Source organism: Ranitomeya variabilis, chromosome 7 (genome assembly GCF_051348905.1).
Source record: "Ranitomeya variabilis isolate aRanVar5 chromosome 7, aRanVar5.hap1, whole genome shotgun sequence".
Taxonomy (NCBI): Eukaryota; Metazoa; Chordata; class Amphibia; order Anura; family Dendrobatidae; genus Ranitomeya; species Ranitomeya variabilis.
In genome coordinates, this window is record NC_135238.1 from 175655308 (window position 1) to 175675270 (window position 19963).

Sequence of the window (19963 nt, forward strand, 5' to 3'; positions counted from 1 at the left end):
TTTGTTTTATTTTGAATGGGGCGAAAGGGGGGTGATTTAAACTTTTATATTTTTTTAATTTTTTATTATATTTGTAAAAACTTTTTTTTTCCTTTTGCCATGCTTCAAGAGTCTCCATAGGAGACTAGAAGCTGCCACATCCCGATTGCCTCTGCCACATAGAGGCAATGGTCAGATCGCCTCTATGTAGTAGAATTGCTGACTTGCTATGAGCGCCGACCACTAGGTGGCACTCACAGCAATCCTGCATTGACAGCCATAGAGGTCTCCATGCTGACACACCGGTGACTCGCGATTACGTGACGCAGGTCACCGATGTGCTCATTTGCGGGCGATTGCCGGATGCGCCATTTAAATGCCGCTGTCAGAGTTTGACAGCGGCATTTAACTAGTTAATAGCCATGGGTGAATCGCGATTCCACCCTCGGCTATTGCGGGCATATGTTAGCTGTTCAAAACAGCTGACATGACCTGGGAAAGATGTGGGCTCACCGCCGGAACCCACATCAAAGGGACATGGGCGTACTATTATGTCGGTAAGGGGTTAAAAAAATATTTCTCCACCTTCTCCTTTCTAGAAGTCTATGAAAAATGGACAGCAAATGGATGGCATCTGAGTGCGGTCTGAAATTTTTCAAAGGACCCATAGACTTGCATTGCTGATTTAGATCTGACATGTGGATCAATATTGAACACGTCTCCGCTGTTTTGCTCAGGCCTCTTGGTCTGCAAAAGTATCAAGGTCATGACACCTGCCCCAATCACTAATATAGGTACGAGTGCTATTTGGATGAAAGAGCTCTTACAGAAGTTTGCCTATAAAGATACGCTTACACGCAAATACACAAAAATGTTATCATTGTTATTCTGTTGTTTGGATGTGCATGGCAATATTCACAATGATAGCAAGCAGAGATCTTGAAAGTATCAAAAAGTTTCAGAACTTTGTAAGAAAGTGATTATTTTATCATATTTCCTGAAATGAAAAATACTTTAAGATGGTGCTTATATTCTTGGTGCTTAGACTCTTCACAGCAGTTAAACAATTGTAATTCACAGAGATCTACAGGAACAGTTGACTAAAAATTAAAAGGGTTGTCCGCTACTTTTAAAATCTCTCAAGGGTCCCAAGATGCAGTCAGTGAATGGTGACTCTATTGGAATAGGAAGCTAGGAGCTCACCAGGTGACGGCGGCAGCAGAATGCACGAGCGGCACTTGTCTAGTGAGTATGTTTTTTTTTTTTTTTTTTAAGCACCCTGAACGCAATGAGGAAGCTCCACAAAGTATTTTTGACAAACCCCTGAAGTTACGCTTTGTGTTCCATTAGTATCACCACACTATCATCTTAGATTATTTCTTTATCCAATCATAAGTATTCAAAAAATGTAAACTAATTACTGCTTGATAAAAGAGGGAGCTAACCTTCCCTTCAGTGGGTGTTGATGTAAGGTTTTGTAATTCCGGCGGTGAAGACTGGAATGGCTCGGTACTTCTGGATATTGCAGGGGTACTCATCATCTGTAGATGACATATGGAGAGCATTTTAACATAGGTGAGAATAGAAAGTCTACAAAATATTTTGTAATATGAAAATATTTTACAGGTGTCTATGAGATGCAGAAAAATGTCCAATCCACTAATTTTGGCAGGTTAGATTATCTAAGGTGTCTAAACCCCACCCGACACGGGCACAAATCACAGGGAACAGCAGGCATGTTGGAGTTGGGCATTGTTCCCATGGGAGATAACACATGTCCAGCAGTTGCTTATTTTCCCATCTCCTTTAAATAAACTCGCACATTTGACCTGCACATGTCCACAATTATTTAATGGGCAACACACATCCATTTTTTTGAGAGACAGCTCCAGTGTCAAATGTCCCATGAAAATATGAGTCTTAGGAATGCACCGGACTACATGCAGCTCTCATGAAATGTTTTTACAACTGTCAGGCAACAAATAAATCAATAAGAAAAAAAGTGTAAAATAAAATAAAGTAATGTGGTAGACATTGGACGGTTGAAATTGGAGCTGTTGTGAAAACCTACAAGAAGAACTTGTTCGCCCCATGTTTGTATCAATGGAATAACTACTTTGTACAATTCTAGTAATTGGAAGGAGGGGGTCCACGAAAAAGCAGACGGAGGCAGCGGAGGTGTGACGTTTATTGAGGTTTTTGATAGTAAGAATACAAATTTGCCCATCTACATCAAAACCCCATTCACAAGTATTGTAGATAAAATTCTCAACAAATGAGATGTCTGAACATAGCCTAAGGCTTCCTATTATTTTCATCGGGAATCTCCAGTTTCTCAATAGCACTCCCATCGTTTGGCTGAACATGCTGAAATAGGGCTTTCTATGTCTATGTGCACACATGCACCCGGATTCCTCATTTGCATTTTTTAAGTTCCTTGTTTTGTCTTGTAGTATTAGTTGCCTTTTCTGGCGCCAAATGCTCGAAAATGGTGCATTCGTTTAATGACTGGTCTTTTTTTCTGTAAAAGTCACACATTTAATATAGGGGGAGGAGTGGAGCAGAGTTGCACCAAATGTGGCAACTTTTTAAAAAGTTGAGATTGATGAATCAGGCCAAAATAGCGGAAACTGCTACAGTCTGGCTACAAAGCAGAAGATAGAAAAACAGCAAAAACAAGTGTCCACGTATAAAATAGACTTAAAAACGGTGCAAAAAGAATAATAATAAAATAAGTCATGAATGAGTGATTTCAAACTTTGTAAAATAAAATCACTATTGGGTTTTTGGGTGAACCACGTTCACCTTTTTAAAACTACAAGGATTCAGGGTCTTATGCCATAATAGACATTAAAAAATGTGTCGTCATTACACATTTTCTATAGATTGATATATATTTAATTTGACATTACCTGTGGGCTTGACTTCCTCTTGGCCTTGTGTGAAGGTGACACAGTGAGTCCTGCTGCACTCAGAGCAGCTATCCTGGATTCAATATCTGACACCTAAACAAGAAAAAATAAGAAATACAGACATACATAAAAAAAAACAACCAAAAGGAGCAGATTCGTGCCTCTCACCTCGCTCTCTGTCTGCTGCACTTGTGCCATAGCAGAGGCCACGCTGACCTCTAACTCTGAAAGCTCCGAGTCGGTGGTTCCACTCTGCCGTGCACGCTCCTCCAGATCCTGCAGGTTCTTCTCAAGTCCATAGGTCTTATCTGCTGTCATGTACACCTAGAATGTAATACGTTGCTTATATATCTGACCAGTTATCAAAGGTACACATTGAATGGCCTAGTAGAGATAACATATTAGTGTAAGTAAATGAATATTAGACTTAATTCAGACGTCTACGATAGATGGTCCAAGTATGGACGACAGTGCATGGACTGACCGCAGATCTTCTGACCTGAACTTGACAGCCTCATAGGCTCTCTAGCTCAGGTCGGTAGATCCGCGGCCAGTCTGTGCATCGCGGTCCGTACTTACACCATATAGCGTAGACGTCTGACTTCAGCCTAACGTGGTCTGAGTGCAGCAGGACTTGTTTCTAAATATAAGCGGTGATTGAAATGTGTTCATATCTCATTTACATGAACATTAATTCACCTTGCAATGCACAAAATATAAATACATCATTGGATGGATATACAGTAATGTCATTACCAGCGTTTCTGTGACTTTTTATGTCATGCAGGATGTAACGCAAAACCCGCTGAATCTTGACATGACGCATGACCAAACTACCACTATGCATAACATGAGCCACTAAATCCTATTCCTTACATTTTCCTCTAATTTCTGGAACTCGGCCTGTGTCTTGCCGCTGACTCCTGTTCTGGTGTAAGGAATGATGGGCTGTTGGATGTCGCCACCAAAGGCTTCTTGCATGGCTCTCTCAGTGGCATTTATGGTCCTCAGTGTTTTGACCGTGATGTCACAGAGGGCCTGAGCTGCTGTCCTCTGCAGATGGGAGAAGGTATCACGTCCGTTCAGAAAATCCATACACCCAAGTGTAATTAAGGGAATGGGTATCTCTGATTGTGTAAATCATTTCTTAAACATATAGGCAAGAGAATGTTTTTTTAACTACTACCATGCTTCTCTACAATATAACATGTAACTATTCAATCTACCAAGATGTGAAACCAGAAATTTGCTCTAAAGGAGTTGCACCAAAATGTGAAGTTATTTCCCAATCGCTAGGGGTCCGACTGCTGTGACTCTTACAAGTCCTGAGAACTGGAGCTCTGAAGAACCTCATATGAATAGAGCGGTGGTCAGTCATGTGCTTCTCCGCTTCACTGATTGTCTATGGGACCTCCGGAGATAGCTGAGAGCAGCATTCATCTGATCTCTGGCACTCCCAAGAGAATGGAGCAGCAGTGACCATTATCGACCACCACTCCATTCATATGGGGCTCTACAGAATCAGTGGGGGTCCCAAAGATTAGATCTCCAGCGATGAGAAAGTAATCTCCTAGCCCGAGGATAATGGATAACTTCTAAACTTGGTACAACCCCTTTAATAAATGTATGAGTTTCAGATGTAAAATGTAAGATATATACTGTACATCATCCAAAAAGGAAGAAAACATGTTTGTGTATATATGGAATACGTCATGTTAATCCAAAATTTACCATGACTAAAAAACAAGGAAATGAGATATAAGCCTAAGACAAACACACCATGCCTTTCACGTTTCACCTACTTTGTTTTAGTAAGGGCTAAATAGATCCATTAACTTGAAAAAGATGTTGCTATCTCCGACACTCAGAAAGAAACGTCCACTAACGTGTTATGCCACATGGATGAAAAGGGTTTTGCATTAGGTAGAGGCACTGAGGGCAGATGATGTGCTAATTGTCCATGTTGGCACAACTCAAGAGCTCTCGGTTTCTGCCTTGGGCCTATTCTGAAGAGGCTCTTTGATCTTTGCGTTGTGTCTTTTGTTGTACTGAACATACTACAAGAGAGCTGCCATTAGCGGGTCCTTATTGTAAGAGGATGGAGCAATGGGAGGCTTGGTTATTCTCTCCACTCATATTATAAAGACACCCCTCCCTGTGAAATGGAAACTAACTGCTATGTTTAACCATTAAACTTCTTCTGAGACATTTATGTATTAAAATAGAAATACTTCTAAATTGCGATTCCCTTTCACATAAAAAACACTTTTCTGGAACCTGGAGCTCCACCATTATTACAAGGAGCTGATATACTTCATAGCACTTTAAAAGATGAATTCATGAATGCCCAATTCCAATAGAGAGGGTATCCTCCAAAATATCTGCCACACAAACATTCCCACACATCAGTCTACCTCTGGGTTTTATGTGAAGGGCAAAAGAACTATTGAAGACAACTAAAGAGCACACAAGGACGATTTATTTTTGTAAAAGGTAGATAGTACCATGCATGGAGTTGATAAATGGAGTTTTTTTGTTGCCATGATCCAAAATTATGGCAAAAACATTGTGGTTCTCGTGTCATCAAGGCAATAAAATGCAACATAGCTGCAATGTGTGAACTCTGCCTCATATAAATATTGTAGTATCTACTATATAATTGTCTAAGGGTCACTTCCGTCTGTCCTTCTGTCTATCTGTCACGGATATTCATTGGTCGCGCCCTCTGTCTGTCATAAAATCCAAGTCGCTGATTGGTTGCGGCAAAACAGCCACGACCAATCAGCGGCGGGCACAGTCTGGCAGCAAAATGGCCTCTCCTTCCTCCCCGCAGTCAGTGCCCACTCCATAATCCCCTCCAGTCAGCCCTCATACAGGGTTAATGACAGCGTTAACAGACCACGTTATGCCACGGTGTAACGAACTCCATTAACTCAGCTATTAAACCTGTGTGGCCAACTTTTTACTATTGATGCTGCCTATGCAGCATCAATAGTAAAGAGATCTAATGTTAAAAATCATGTGACCGCGACGTCATCACAGGTCCTGCGCTCATACCAACCCTGGGACCGGAAGCTGCCGCGTGCACCGTACACCGGCGCCAGGACTTCAAGGGGCCTTCGGAAGGTGAGTATATGTTTATTTTTTATTTTAAGTCTTTTTTAATCACACATATAGTGCCCACATTGCTATATACTACGTGGGCTGTGTTACATACTGCGTGGGCTCTGTTATATGGTAGCTGTGCAATATACTATGTGGCTGTGTCGGTTCTGTTATATACTACGTCGACTGTGCAATATACTGCGTAGCTATGCAATATACTACGTGCCTCTACAATATACTATGTGGCTATGTTATATACTACGTGGCTCTACAATATACTATGTGGCTATGTTATATACTACGTGGCTCTGCTACATACTACGTCGCTGACCAATATACTACATAGCTGTGCAAAACACTACATAGCTGTGCAATACACGACGTGGCTGTGTTATATACTACGTGGCTGTGCAATATACTACGTGCCTGTGCAATATACTACGTGGCTCTACAATATACTACGTGGCTATGTTATATACTACGTGGCTCTACAATATACTACGTGGCTATGTTATATACTACGTGGCTCTACAATATACTACGTGGCTATGTTATATACTACGTGGCTCTGCTATACTGTATACTTCGTGGCTATGTTATATACTACGTGGCTCTGCTATATACTACGTACGCTGTGTTACATACTACGTAGCTCTGTTATATACTACATAGCTATGTTATATACTACGTCGGTTGTGTTATATACTACGTCACTGTGCAATATAGTACGTAGCCTGTGCTATATACTACCTACATATTCTAGAATACCCAATACGTTAGAATCGGGCCACCATCTAGTTGAGTAATATAATTGGCTTTTTGTCCTCCATAGTATTGTAGATGCCTCGGCCATTATACTGTATGAAGCACTATGTTAGACCATTATACGAAATGTAGCACTATGTGGGGCCATTACACTGTATGAAGCACTATGTGGGGCCATTATATTATATGGTGCATTATGAGGGTCCATTATACTGTATCGAGCACTATGTGGGACCATTATATTGTATGGTGCATTATGTAGGGCCATTATACTGTATGGTGCATTATGTAGGGCCATTATATTGTATGGAGCACTATGTGGGGCCATTATACTGTATGGTGCATTATGTAGGACCATTATATTGTATGGTGCATTATGTAGGGCCATTATACTGTATGGAGCACTATGTGGGGCCATTATACTGTATGGTGCATTATGTAGGGCCATTATATTGTATGGAGCACTATGTGGGGCCATTATACTGTATGGTGCATTATGTGGGACTATTTTACCGTATGGAGCACTATGTGGGGCCATTATATTGTATGGAGCACTATGTGGGTCCATTTACTGTATGGTAGGCAAAGAAGGGGCCAGTTATACTGATTGGAGGACTACTGTATGGAGAACTTTTTGCAGCCATTATACTATATGGAGGGCTGTGTGAGGACTACTGTTGGAGAAAGAGAGAGAAACAGAGAAAGAGAAAGAGAGAGCGAGAGAGAGAGAAAGAGAGCGAGAGAAAGAGCGAGAGAAAGACAGAGAAAAAGAGAGAAAGAGAGAGAAACTGTATTTGATCATGTACATTTTTTTAGTGTAGAATATTTACGAAAATGGATCGCTCACAGAAGGAAAAACCAAACAAGGATGGCTAGCTGTCATGATTCTCAATGGCGAGAGAACATAGCCCAGCATATATGAGAACTAGCTCTTGGAAGATGGAAACTATACTGACCATGAACTAAACCTGCCGCACAACTAGAAGTGGCCGGGTAGCATGCCTACGTTTTTTTATCCCTAGATGCCCAGCGCCAGCCGGAGAACTACCTAATCCTAGCAGAGGAAAAGACAGTCCTGGCTCACCTCTAGAGAAATTTTCCCAAAAGGCAGACAGAGGCCCCCACATATATTGGCGGTGATTTAAGATGAAATGACAAACGTAGTATGAAAATAGGTTTAGCAAAATCGAGGTCCGCTTACTAGATAGCATGAAGACAGAAAGGGCACTTTCATGGTCAGCAGAAAACCCTATCAAAACACCATCCAGAAATTACTTTAAGACTCTAGCATTAACTCATAACACCAGAGTGGCAATTTCCGCTCACAAGAGCTTTCCAGACACAGTAACGAAACAGCAGCTGTGAACAGGAACAAAATGCAAAAACACACAAGGACAAAAGTCCAACTTAGCTGGGAGTTGTCTAGTAGCAGGAACATGCACAGAAAGGCTACTGATTACATTGTTGACCGGCATGAAACTGACAGAGGAGCAAGGTTATATAGCGACTCCCACATCCTGATAGGAGCAGGTGAACAGAGGGGATGATGCACACAAGTTAAATTCCACAAGTGGCCACCGGGGGAGCCCAGAATCCAATTTCACAACAGTACCCCCCCCTCAAGGAGGGGGCACCGAACCCTCACCAGAACCACCAGGGCGATCAGGATGAGCCCTATGAAAGGCACGGACAAGATCGGAGGCATGAACATCAGAGGCAGTGACCCAAGAATTATCCTCCTGACCGTATCCCTTCCATTTGACCAGATACTGGAGTTTCCGTCTGGAAACACGAGAGTCCAAGATCTTTTCCACAACGTACTCCAACTCACCCTCAACCAACACCGGAGCAGGAGGCTCAACGGAAGGCACAGCTGGTACCTCATACCTGCGCAACAATGACCGATGAAAAACATTATGAATCGAAAAGGATGCAGGGAGGTCCAAACGGAAGGACACAGGGTTAAGAATCTCCAATATCCTGTACGGGCCGATGAACCGAGGCTTAAACTTAGGAGAAGAAACCCTCATAGGGACAAAACGAGAAGACAACCACACCAAGTCCCCAACACAAATCCGAGGACCAACACGACGACGGCGGTTGGCAAAAAGCTGAGTCTTCTCCTGGGACAACTTCAAATTGTCCACCACCTGCCCCCAAATCCGATGCAACCTCTCCACCACAGCATCCACTCCAGGACAATCCGAAGATTCCACTTGACCGGAGGAAAATCGAGGATGAAACCCCGAATTACAGAAAAACGGGGACACCAAGGTGGCAGAGCTGGCCCGATTATTGAGGGCGAACTCCGCCAAAGGCAAAAAAGCAACCCAATCATCCTGATCCGCAGACACAAAACACCTCAAATATGTCTCCAAGGTCTGATTAGTCCGCTCGGTCTGGCCATTAGTCTGAGGATGGAAAGCAGACGAAAAAGACAAATCTATGCCCATCCTAGCACAGAATGCCCGCCAAAATCTAGACACGAATTGGGTCCCTCTGTCAGAAACGATATTCTCCGGAATACCATGCAAACGAACAACATTTTGAAAAAACAGAGGAACCAACTCGGAAGAAGAAGGCAACTTAGGCAAGGGAACCAGATGGACCATCTTAGAGAAACGGTCACACACCACCCAGATGACAGACATCTTCTGAGAAACAGGCAGATCTGAAATAAAATCCATCGAGATGTGCGTCCAAGGCCTCTTCGGGATAGGCAAGGGTAACAACAATCCACTAGCCCGAGAACAACAAGGCTTGGCCCGAGCACAAACGTCACAAGACTGCACAAAGCCTCGCACATCTCGTGACAGGGAAGGCCACCAGAAGGACCTTGCCACCAAATCCCTGGTACCAAAGATTCCAGGATGACCTGCCAACGCAGAAGAATGAACCTCAGAGATGACTCTACTGGTCCAATCATCAGGAACAAACAGTCTACCAGGTGGGCAACGATCAGGTCTATCCGCCTGAAACTCCTGCAAGGCCCGCCGCAGGTCTGGAGAAACGGCAGACAATATCACTCCATCTTTAAGGATACCTGTGGGCTCAGAATTACCAGGGGAGTCAGGCTCAAAACTCCTAGAAAGGGCATCCGCCTTAACATTCTTAGAACCCGGTAGGTAAGACACCACAAAATTAAACCGAGAGAAAAACAACGACCAGCGCGCTTGTCTAGGATTCAGGCGCCTGGCAGACTCAAGGTAAATTAAATTTTTGTGGTCAGTCAATACCACCACCTGATGTCTGGCCCCCTCAAGCCAGTGACGCCACTCCTCAAAAGCCCACTTCATGGCCAAAAGCTCCCGATTCCCAATATCATAATTCCGCTCGGCGGGCGAAAATTTACGGGAAAAAAAAGCACAAGGTCTCATCACGGAGCAGTCGGAACTTCTCTGCGACAACACCGCCCCAGCTCCGATTTCAGAAGCGTCGACCTCAACCTGAAAAGGAAGAGCAACATCAGGCTGACGCAACACTGGGGCGGAAGAAAAGCGGCGCTTGAGCTCCCGAAAGGCCTCCACAGCATCAGGGGACCAATCAGCAACATCAGCACCCTTCTTAGTCAAATCAGTCAATGGTTTTACAACATCAGAAAAACCAGCAATAAATCGACGATAAAAGTTAGCAAAGCCCAAAAATTTCTGAAGACTCTTAAGAGAAGAGGGTTGCGTCCAATCACCAATAGCCTGAACCTTGACAGGATCCATCTCGATGGAAGAGGGGGAAAAAATGTATCCCAAGAAGGAAATCTTCTGAACCCCAAAAACACACTTAGAACCCTTCACACACAAGGAATTAGACCGCAAAACCTGAAAAACCCTCCTGACCTGCTGGACATGAGAGTCCCAGTCATCCGAAAAAATCAGAATATCATCCAGATACACAATCATAAATTTATCCAAATAATCGCGGAAAATGTCATGCATAAAGGACTGGAAGACTGAAGGGGCATTTGAAAGACCAAAAAGCATCACCAAATACTCAAAATGGCCCTCGGGCGTATTAAATGCGGTTTTCCACTCATCCCCCTGCTTGATTCGCACCAAATTATACGCCCCACGGAGATCAATCTTAGAGAACCACTTGGCCCCCTTTATACGAGCAAACAAATCAGTAAGCAGTGGTAACGGATATTGATATTTAACCGTGATTTTATTCAAAAGTCGATAATCAATACACGGCCTCAAAGAGCCGTCTTTCTTAGACACAAAGAAAAAACCGGCTCCTAAGGGAGATGACGAAGGACGAATATGTCCCTTTTCCAAGGACTCCTTTATATATTCTCGCATAGCAGCGTGTTCAGGCACAGACAGATTAAATAAACGACCCTTAGGGTATTTACTACCCGGGATCAAGTCTATGGCACAATCGCACTCCCGGTGCGGAGGTAGTGAACCAACCTTGGGTTCTTCAAAAACGTCACGAAAGTCAGACAAGAATTCAGGAATCTCAGAGGGAATAGATGATGAAATGGAAACCAAAGGTACGTCCCCATGAGTTCCTTTACATCCCCAGCTTAACACAGACATAGCTCTCCAGTCGAGGACTGGGTTATGAGATTGCAGCCATGGCAATCCCAGCACCAAAACATCATGTAGATTATACAGCACCAGAAAGCGAATAACCTCCTGGTGATCCGGATTAACACGCATAGTCACTTGTGTCCAGTATTGTGGTTTATTACTAGCCAATGGGGTGGAGTCAATCCCTTTCAGAGGTATCGGAGCCTCCAATGGCTCCAAATCATACCCACAGCGTTTGGCAAAGGACCAATCCATAAGACTCAAAGCAGCGCCAGAGTCGACATAGGCGTCCGCGGTAATAGATGACAAAGAACAAATCAGGGTCACAGATAGAATAAACTTAGACTGTAAAGTGCTAATTGAAACAGACTTGTCAGGCTTCTTAGTACGCTTAAAGCATGCTGATATAACATGAGTTGAATCACCACAATAGAAGCACAACCCATTTTTTCGTCTAAAATTCTGCCGCTCGCTTCTGGACAGAATTCTATCACATTGCATATTTTCTGGCGTTTTCTCAGTAGACACCGCCAAATGGTGCACAGGTTTGCGCTCCCGCAGACGCCTATCGATCTGAATAGCCATCGTCATGGACTCATTCAGACTCGCAGGCACAGGGAACCCCACCATAACATCCTTAATGGCATCAGAGAGACCTTCTCTGAAAATCGCCGCCAGGGCGCACTCATTCCACTGAGTAAGCACAGACCATTTGCGGAATTTTTGGCAGTATATTTCAGCTTCATCTTGCCCCTGAGACAAGGACATCAAGGCCTTTTCCGCCTGAAGCTCTAAATGAGGTTCCTCATAAAGCAACCCCAAGGCCAGAAAAAACGCATCCACATTGAGCAACGCAGGATCCCCTGGTGCCAATGCAAAAGCCCAGTCTTGAGGGTCGCCCCGGAGCAAGGAAATTACAATCCTGACCTGCTGTGCAGGGTCTCCGGCAGAGCGAGACTTCAGGGACAAAAACAATTTGCAATTATTTTTAAAATTTTGAAAGTGAGATCTATTCCCCGAGAAGAATTCAGGCAAAGGAATTCTAGGCTCAGACATAGGTGCATGAACAACAAAATCTTGCAAATTTTGTACCTTTGTGGCGAGATTATTCAAACCTGTAGCTACACTCTGAAGATCCATTTGAAACAGGTGAACACAGAGCCATTCAAGGATTAGAAGGAGAGGAAGAGAGGAAGGCTGCAGTATAGGCAGACTAGCAAGTGATTCAATTAAGAGCACACTCAGAACTAGAGGGAAAAAAAAAAAATTGCAGCAGACTTCTTTTTTCTCTCCTTTCTCAGCCAGTAATTTAACCCTTTTTTGGGCCGGTCAAACTGTCATGATTCTCAATGGCGAGAGAACATAGCCCAGCATATATGAGAACTAGCTCTTGGAAGATGGAAACTATACTGACCATGAACTAAACCTGCCGCACAACTAGAAGTGGCCGGGTAGCATGCCTACGTTTTTTTATCCCTAGATGCCCAGCGCCAGCCGGAGAACTACCTAATCCTAGCAGAGGAAAAGACAGTCCTGGCTCACCTCTAGAGAAATTTTCCCAAAAGGCAGACAGAGGCCCCCACATATATTGGCAGTGATTTAAGATGAAATGACAAACGTAGTATGAAAATAGGTTTAGCAAAATCGAGGTCCGCTTACTAGATAGCATGAAGACAGAAAGGGCACTTTCATGGTCAGCAGAAAACCCTATCAAAACACCATCCAGAAATTACTTTAAGACTCTAGCATTAACTCATAACACCAGAGTGGCAATTTCCGCTCACAAGAGCTTTCCAGACACAGTAACGAAACAGCAGCTGTGAACAGGAACAAAATGCAAAAACACACAAGGACAAAAGTCCAACTTAGCTGGGAGTTGTCTAGTAGCAGGAACATGCACAGAAAGGCTACTGATTACATTGTTGACCGGCATGAAACTGACAGAGGAGCAAGGTTATATAGCGACTCCCACATCCTGATAGGAGCAGGTGAACAGAGGGGATGATGCACACAAGTTAAATTCCACAAGTGGCCACCGGGGGAGCCCAGAATCCAATTTCACAACAGCTAGCACACGGATGATAATCGGAAGGAAATTAGTTGAAAATCGTACAAGTTTTCGGTATTAAACTTGGACAAGTTTTCATCAAGTGGGGTACCATAAGGCTCTGTCCTGGCCTCAGTGGTGTTCAACATTTTTATAAATGATCTAGATAAGGGAACTGAAGGTAAACCAATCAAATTTGCAGATGATGAAAAGTTATGAAGGATAGCTAACACTAGATAAGACAGAGAAAGGATTCAGAAGGATATAGATAAGATGGAACAATGGGTAGCGACTAATAGAATGGTATTTAACAGGGAGAAATGCAAGATTCTACATCTGGGCGAGAAAAACGAAAATTACATCTACAGAATGGGAGGAATAGAACTAAGCAAAAAAGCTTGGGTATAATAATAGATCACAGACAGCACATGTCAACAGTGTGATGCAGCGGCAAAAAAGGCAAACACAGTTGTAGGATGTATTGAGAGAAGCATAGAGTCTAGATCACGTGAAGTAATTATCCCCCTCTATTCCTCCTTGGTCAGGACGCCTCTGGAATATTGTGTCCAGTTCTGGGCACCACCTTCTAAAAAAGGCATTGAAAAACTGGAACAAGTTCAGAGAAGATCTACCAGGATGATGAGCGGACTGCAAAGTATGTCCTATGAGGAACGGTTAAAGGATCTACTGTAGGAATGTTTAGCTTGCAAAAAAGAAGGCTAAGGCTAAGACTTAATAGCTGTTTACAAATATCTGAAGTGATGTCACAGTGTAGAGGGATCATCCTTATTCTCATTTCGTCATGGAAACATGAGAAGCAATGGAATGAAACGGAAAAGGAGAAGATGCAGATTAGATATTAGAAAAAACTTTTTGACAGTGAGGGTGATCAATGAGTGGAACACGCTGCCTGAGAGGTGGCAAATTCTCCTTCAATGGAAGTCTTCATACAGAGGTTGGACAGACATCTGTCTGAGATGGTTTAGTGAATCCTGCATTGAGCAGGGGGACGGAGACGATGACTCTGGAGGTCCCTTCCAACTGTAACATTCTATGATTTTCTGATTCCTCAATAATTCCACGAGACATTAAGACATTTGTCATTTATCTCTCTACAACACAAGGTGTTCTTTCATTTACTAATATTTTACCTTCTGATCTATCGGATCCGGATTGTAAATTTTCGCTACTGACTTGAGTTTCAGTCCTTTCTCCTCATCAGAGGATTCTCCTTTATCACTCAGATTACTGGTAAGTTCTCCAATCTTTCTCTTAAGTGTTGCTTCCTCCAAGTCTGCATCCGTTTGTCCTGCATGGCTTGTGGACTGAGAGATTACACAGTGTCAGGCTTTTCATGCATGGTTATTGTCTTATATTCTGAGCAAAACAGTAATAAATTGTGAGTACCTCATCCGACTGCACAGACATTCTTTCCTCTAGGCGGTTTAGCATGCGTTCAATAGCAGACATGCGTTTGTTAAGATCAGAAATCTGTGAAAGAAGCAAGAGGAACACCTAGGGCAGATCCCATCACCAGAACAGATTACTCCCATCACCCAATTACCTGCTATTAGGGTGGAATCAATACTAGAAAATTATAGAATAAGAATAGGTTAAATGTGTTCATCACCACCAGGAATCATCATCTCTGACACCAATACAAAAACCCGACACCCACTATTGCTAGCGATATCATTATGACATAGCGCTAAAATGCATTTAGGTAACTTAAGGTTATAGAAGAAAAACTCACATCTGGTTGATTTTACATATTCACTTTAACTTTTCTTCTTACGGTAAAACATTATAAATGGCATAATAATAATTGTACAACATGAATTGTGCCAGAACTGAAGATGTTTTAGTAAGTTTAGGTAAGTGCAGTTTTATTGCCAAACAACAGATACATTTTGTAGATATCATTGTTTAAAAAAGTGATGTTGGTGTGGGGGGCAGGATGATTTTTCCTGGCTGTATATAAGCCCTGAAAGGTGGTGGCCGTATCTCTTATCGTCCAAACCTGGTGACAGGTTCACTTTAAGTCTACGTTCACATTTGCGGTCTGCGCCGCAGCGTCGGGCGCCGCAGCATCGCCGCATGCGTCATGCGCCCCTATATTTAACATGGGGGCGCATGGACATGCGTTGCACTTGCGTTTTGCGACGCATGCGTCACTGCGGCGCATGCGTCCGGGCGCAGAGGACGCAGCAAGTTGCATTTTTGCTGCGTCCAAAATCAACCAAAAAAAGGACGCATGCGTCGCAAAACGCAGCGTTTTGCATGCGTTTTGCTGCGTTTTTGTTTGCGTTGTGCGTTGCGTCGCCGACGCTGCGGCGCACAACGCAAATGTGAACGTAGCCTAAGGTCTCCTTCCCACCTACTTTTTTTCCCCATCTACTGTATCTTTTCCTCCCACTTCCTTGATTGAGTTCTGGCTTTACAGGAGTCACAGGAGGATGGGGATATATGGAGAACAAGTTGTTGAGAAGGTGTAGTGAACTGTTTAGCCATGCCAAGAGGGCACCAAGCGAATGTGCTTGGCTTGAACAGTCATATTGTGCTGGCAAAGTCATTAGGGAATTTTGAGGAAATAAGATCATTCACTCTGGAGAACCCAACACGTCTTGTAAACCATACATATAACCCTTTAATATTAGTCGGGTTGTATGTGTAGTCCATAGACGTGTTGGGTCCTCCAGAGTTAGTGGTGATTTTTCCCAATGGAGGTGATATTCATGCCTGTTGTAGGGTTTCTACAAAGACTGCAGCTGATAACGAGGACTCTGAGCTGTAGAAGAACCCGCGATCAGTTGGTTAATGCAAACCATCTAACAAAAAGGTATTGTCTGAAGAAGACAACCCTTCTGAGGAACAAACCTGTCCTTCAGAGGAGGAACATTTGTCGAAAGTACGTTTTACTAAAACGGGAAGCAGCAATGCAGAGAAGGGTTAATAACTAACTGTATGGATCATTTTGCAGCTCTAGTGTCCATCAAACCTCTCGCCTAATGATAACGAACTTTTAAAATGATTTTTTTTTGTAAGAGGCACTCACTCGACGAACAACGCCGAGAAAATATAATTAACAAAATCATACAAAAGAAGTGAAGAGCTGAAGAGGGAAGTGAAAACGGAAAATCATTTACATCAAAAGTGAATGTTAGCTGCGATTTTAATGAAAGAGGAAGCGCTGAATGAAAGGGTCTAATTAAATCATCAACAAACATCATGCCCAATGCACTGTAGGCTTTATAATACCCATGTTATACCAGGAACATGACAGTGACTCAGCATCGTATGACAATCAAAAAACATTAATTACAGAAGGAAGCAAAATGTCTGGCTGATAGGAACAACGCATCGTCTTTATCTCACACACATATGAGATATGCACAAAGATGTTTGCAAACAGGATTTCTGACGCACAGAAATCCTTCAAGTCCGGATGTTACCTGTGTACTTGACTGGTGGACATTTTCCTGAGATGATGCACGGCTTCTACGTCTGGGGGGAGCTTTGGCTATAGCCCCGCTTTCTTCATCCGAAGTGTCCATGTCACCAGAGTACTGCGACCCCTTAGGTACAAGGGAAGGGCTGCCTTTAGGGAGATAGCGGGTGCGAGTTAGTTGGGAATCAGGGATGGAATAATTTGTGGGGGATTCTGTTAAACAAGGAAGGTCTGGAGGATCGCATGAGGAGGGTAAAAGAGGGGAAATTGGACATTATTGACGGCAGTTGCAATTTGGGTTTTAATTTTTATGGTTATACAACTTTCAAATCTAACAAATGCAAGCCACTTAATGATACGGTCATCTTAAATCAGGTAGATTCAGATTTGTGCTGTGGCCTCCATCACAGATTCCATAATTGTTACGGGAACAAATAGTGGACTATTGCTTTCCAATAAAAAATGATGGATGCCCCACCTTAAACTGGACTAGCATCAATGGTGTCCATCATGCAACACATAATCCTTGCCATGAATTCCTGATACAGAACAGAACAATCAAATTCATAATGTTGAATGGATTCCAGCCTTGAGAACTTGGATAATAGTAGGAAATAACACATTAATCTTTATACACAATATGGCCAAAAGTATTTAGACGCGAATATCACATCCACATGTTTGATTAGGAGCTATCCATTTTAAAAATGGATCCTCTTGTCCGGGTCTTGAGACTAAGCGCATGTCCTACGCTCTTCCATTTTGTGGACCAGACTTAACCACAAATGTCTACGAGGATCTGTTAAACATGGATGAAAAACAGAAGAACAGAAGACATAGGCCCAGAATCTGGTATAATTTGCTTAGAAAAGCTTCAAAATTTTAGTGACATGGAGCTGTGCAGAAATCTAGCAAATTTTGGCATTTTCACACCAGTTTCAGCAAGCTCCACCAAAATGGGCAAGGGTAGGAGAACGATGGGGCGCGGCGATGCCTGCTCTTCTAGGTCTTGAAAAGCCGCAACGTTCCCAATGCCACAAATCTCACTTCAGTGAACAACACCAGTCTTTACTTCAGTTTTGCATCCATGTATCGTTCATTTTTGCACTGATCCACTGGTAGGAGTCAGTGGATAAATAAAGGTCCAGAGAGTCTACCTGCTTCAGCTTGTAAAATGAAGAAAAAACTGATAGAACATGGAGGCATCATGGATGAAACATGAGAGTATAATGGTCTGTTTTACCCTGATGGGTGTATGTAGCCTAAGTGCAAGTCTGGAGGGCTCCGTCATTTTCATCAATCAGCTTTAGCATTAAAACCACTGACAGGTGAAGAGAAAAGACGAAATATGGTCATAGGGATCTGATCGAAGAAAGGACAACTGGTGAACAGGTGACAGGGTCATGGGCAATAAGGGCTTGCTGACTAGCCCATCTAGTCTGATCCCACAGAACTGCTGCTGTAGGAAAAACATCTGAAAAATTTACTGCTGGCCATGATAAAAGGTCACACGGAGCACACAGCTTGGTGCATATGGGGCTGTGTATCTGCGGACCAATCAGAGTGCCCATACTGGCAGCCATCCATTACTGAAAGTGCTATCAATGGGCACATGAGCATCAGAACTGAACTGTACAGCAATGGAAGAAGGTGGCCTGCTCGGTTTCATGTGCAGCATATGGAGATCCTTGTGCGAGTTATTTTGACATGTACCACATAACTAAACATTGTTGCAGACCAAGTCTACCCTTGGCATGGTATTTTTTATTGGCAGTGGCCATTTTTAGCAGGATCATGCACCCTGTTGCACTACAAAAGTATTCAAGTATGGTAGGAGGAACATGGCAAAGTGTTCAAGGTGTTGACTTGGCCTCTAAATTTTGCAAATCCCAATCAGATCAAACAGCTGTGGGATATTTTAGAAAAAAACAAAACCCGATCCATGGAAGTTCCTTCTCACAACTATCAGGAGTTAAAGGCCATCTGTCAGCTTGGAAATGCTGTGCAAACTGAGCTGCATGTTATAGAGCAGGAGAAATGGAGAAGATCGATATATAGGATTGTGGGCAAAGATTCAGTATAACTTGCATTTTATTCGTAGAAATTCCTGCATGTTCTGGGCTTAGGACCAAACTATTGCGAGACTATGAATACAAAGAAAGCTGTTAATCACTGAATAGGACCGCCCAGAATGTGCTGGGATTTTAATGTATTCAATTACATTATGCTAAATATTTAGGGTTATAAAATGATTGATGTTGTTCATGTATTGTGGAGTCCTCAGACACTGGGGTTTGGAAACTGTGCAGAGCATAGTAAGATGTGGCGAGAACCTTCATGGCTCTAGTAATATTGGTGGTTATGGTCCGGGGCTTGTACTTACTGGACCTCCGGATGTTTTCCAGACTGCGACGTCGAGAGTTCAATGTTAAACGAACTTCAGTGCTGAACTCGGCCTCTGGGTTGATGGCTTTTTGGCCTTGCTCCTGGAGTAGCTGGTGGAACACAGATGCCAGCTCAGCTTCAGCAATGAGTGACCCTTTTTGAGCCACATCTCTGCCAGTGTTGGGGTACTCAGAAAATGACTGTGGAACAAAGCATCATGGAAAAAAAACAAGGTTTAGTACGCGGATAAACTATGGCAGATACTTGTATAGAAAGCACAGACGAAGCTTTGCATTTCCACCCATTACATGCAACCCAACCACCATGTGGATCAAGTTGTGTATTACAGAAAATAGTAATAGCACCGAAACCCCAAAGATACCTGGAAAACATCTTGTTCTAGAGACGGAGAAAGCTGCATTGATTGTCTGCGAGATTGGGCTGAATACTCAGAATCATTGTCAAAGTCATACGGATGAACAGACAGCAGACGCTTTGTCTTGCGCATCTTTAAGAGGAAAATTCATTAAGAGGGAAATTCATTGAGTGGTGAAGTGAAAAGAAAAGAGCAGAAAAATAAATCAGGTTTGTACAACAGGATTGGATACATAAATCACTTATCCAATTATTCCTGAATCGGAGAACTTGGTTTCCATTGAAAGCTAAACCGGTAAGTGATGACAAAATACCACAGCGCCCTGTACGTAATGTGTGCATGTTTCAAAATACTATTTAAAACTCATGATGTAACAGTCTCTTAAAGAAGATGTCCCAACAAAATTGTATTTAATAA

At 42.9% G+C, this 19963-nt stretch overlaps 1 protein-coding gene across 3 annotated transcripts in view; it reads right to left on the reverse strand.

Moving 5' to 3' along the window:
• The window catches only part of MLPH (melanophilin), a 58182-nt gene that overhangs the window by 19147 nt on the left and 19072 nt on the right, over window positions 1–19963 (reverse strand). For 2 of the 3 annotated variants that reach the window (XM_077272342.1, XM_077272341.1), the window contains 8 exons: window positions 19553–19678; window positions 19169–19370; window positions 16790–17016; window positions 14745–14828; window positions 14489–14662; window positions 3060–3215; window positions 2892–2984; window positions 1425–1520 (listed from right to left, as the gene is read on the reverse strand). In XM_077272342.1, coding sequence (XP_077128457.1) covers window positions 1425–1520; window positions 2892–2984; window positions 3060–3215; window positions 14489–14662; window positions 14745–14828; window positions 16790–17016; window positions 19169–19370; window positions 19553–19678 — 1158 coding nt within the window. The remainder of the gene's footprint in view (window positions 1–1424; window positions 1521–2891; window positions 2985–3059; window positions 3216–14488; window positions 14663–14744; window positions 14829–16789; window positions 17017–19168; window positions 19371–19552; window positions 19679–19963) is intronic. The other variant, XM_077272343.1, reaches the window with a different exon arrangement.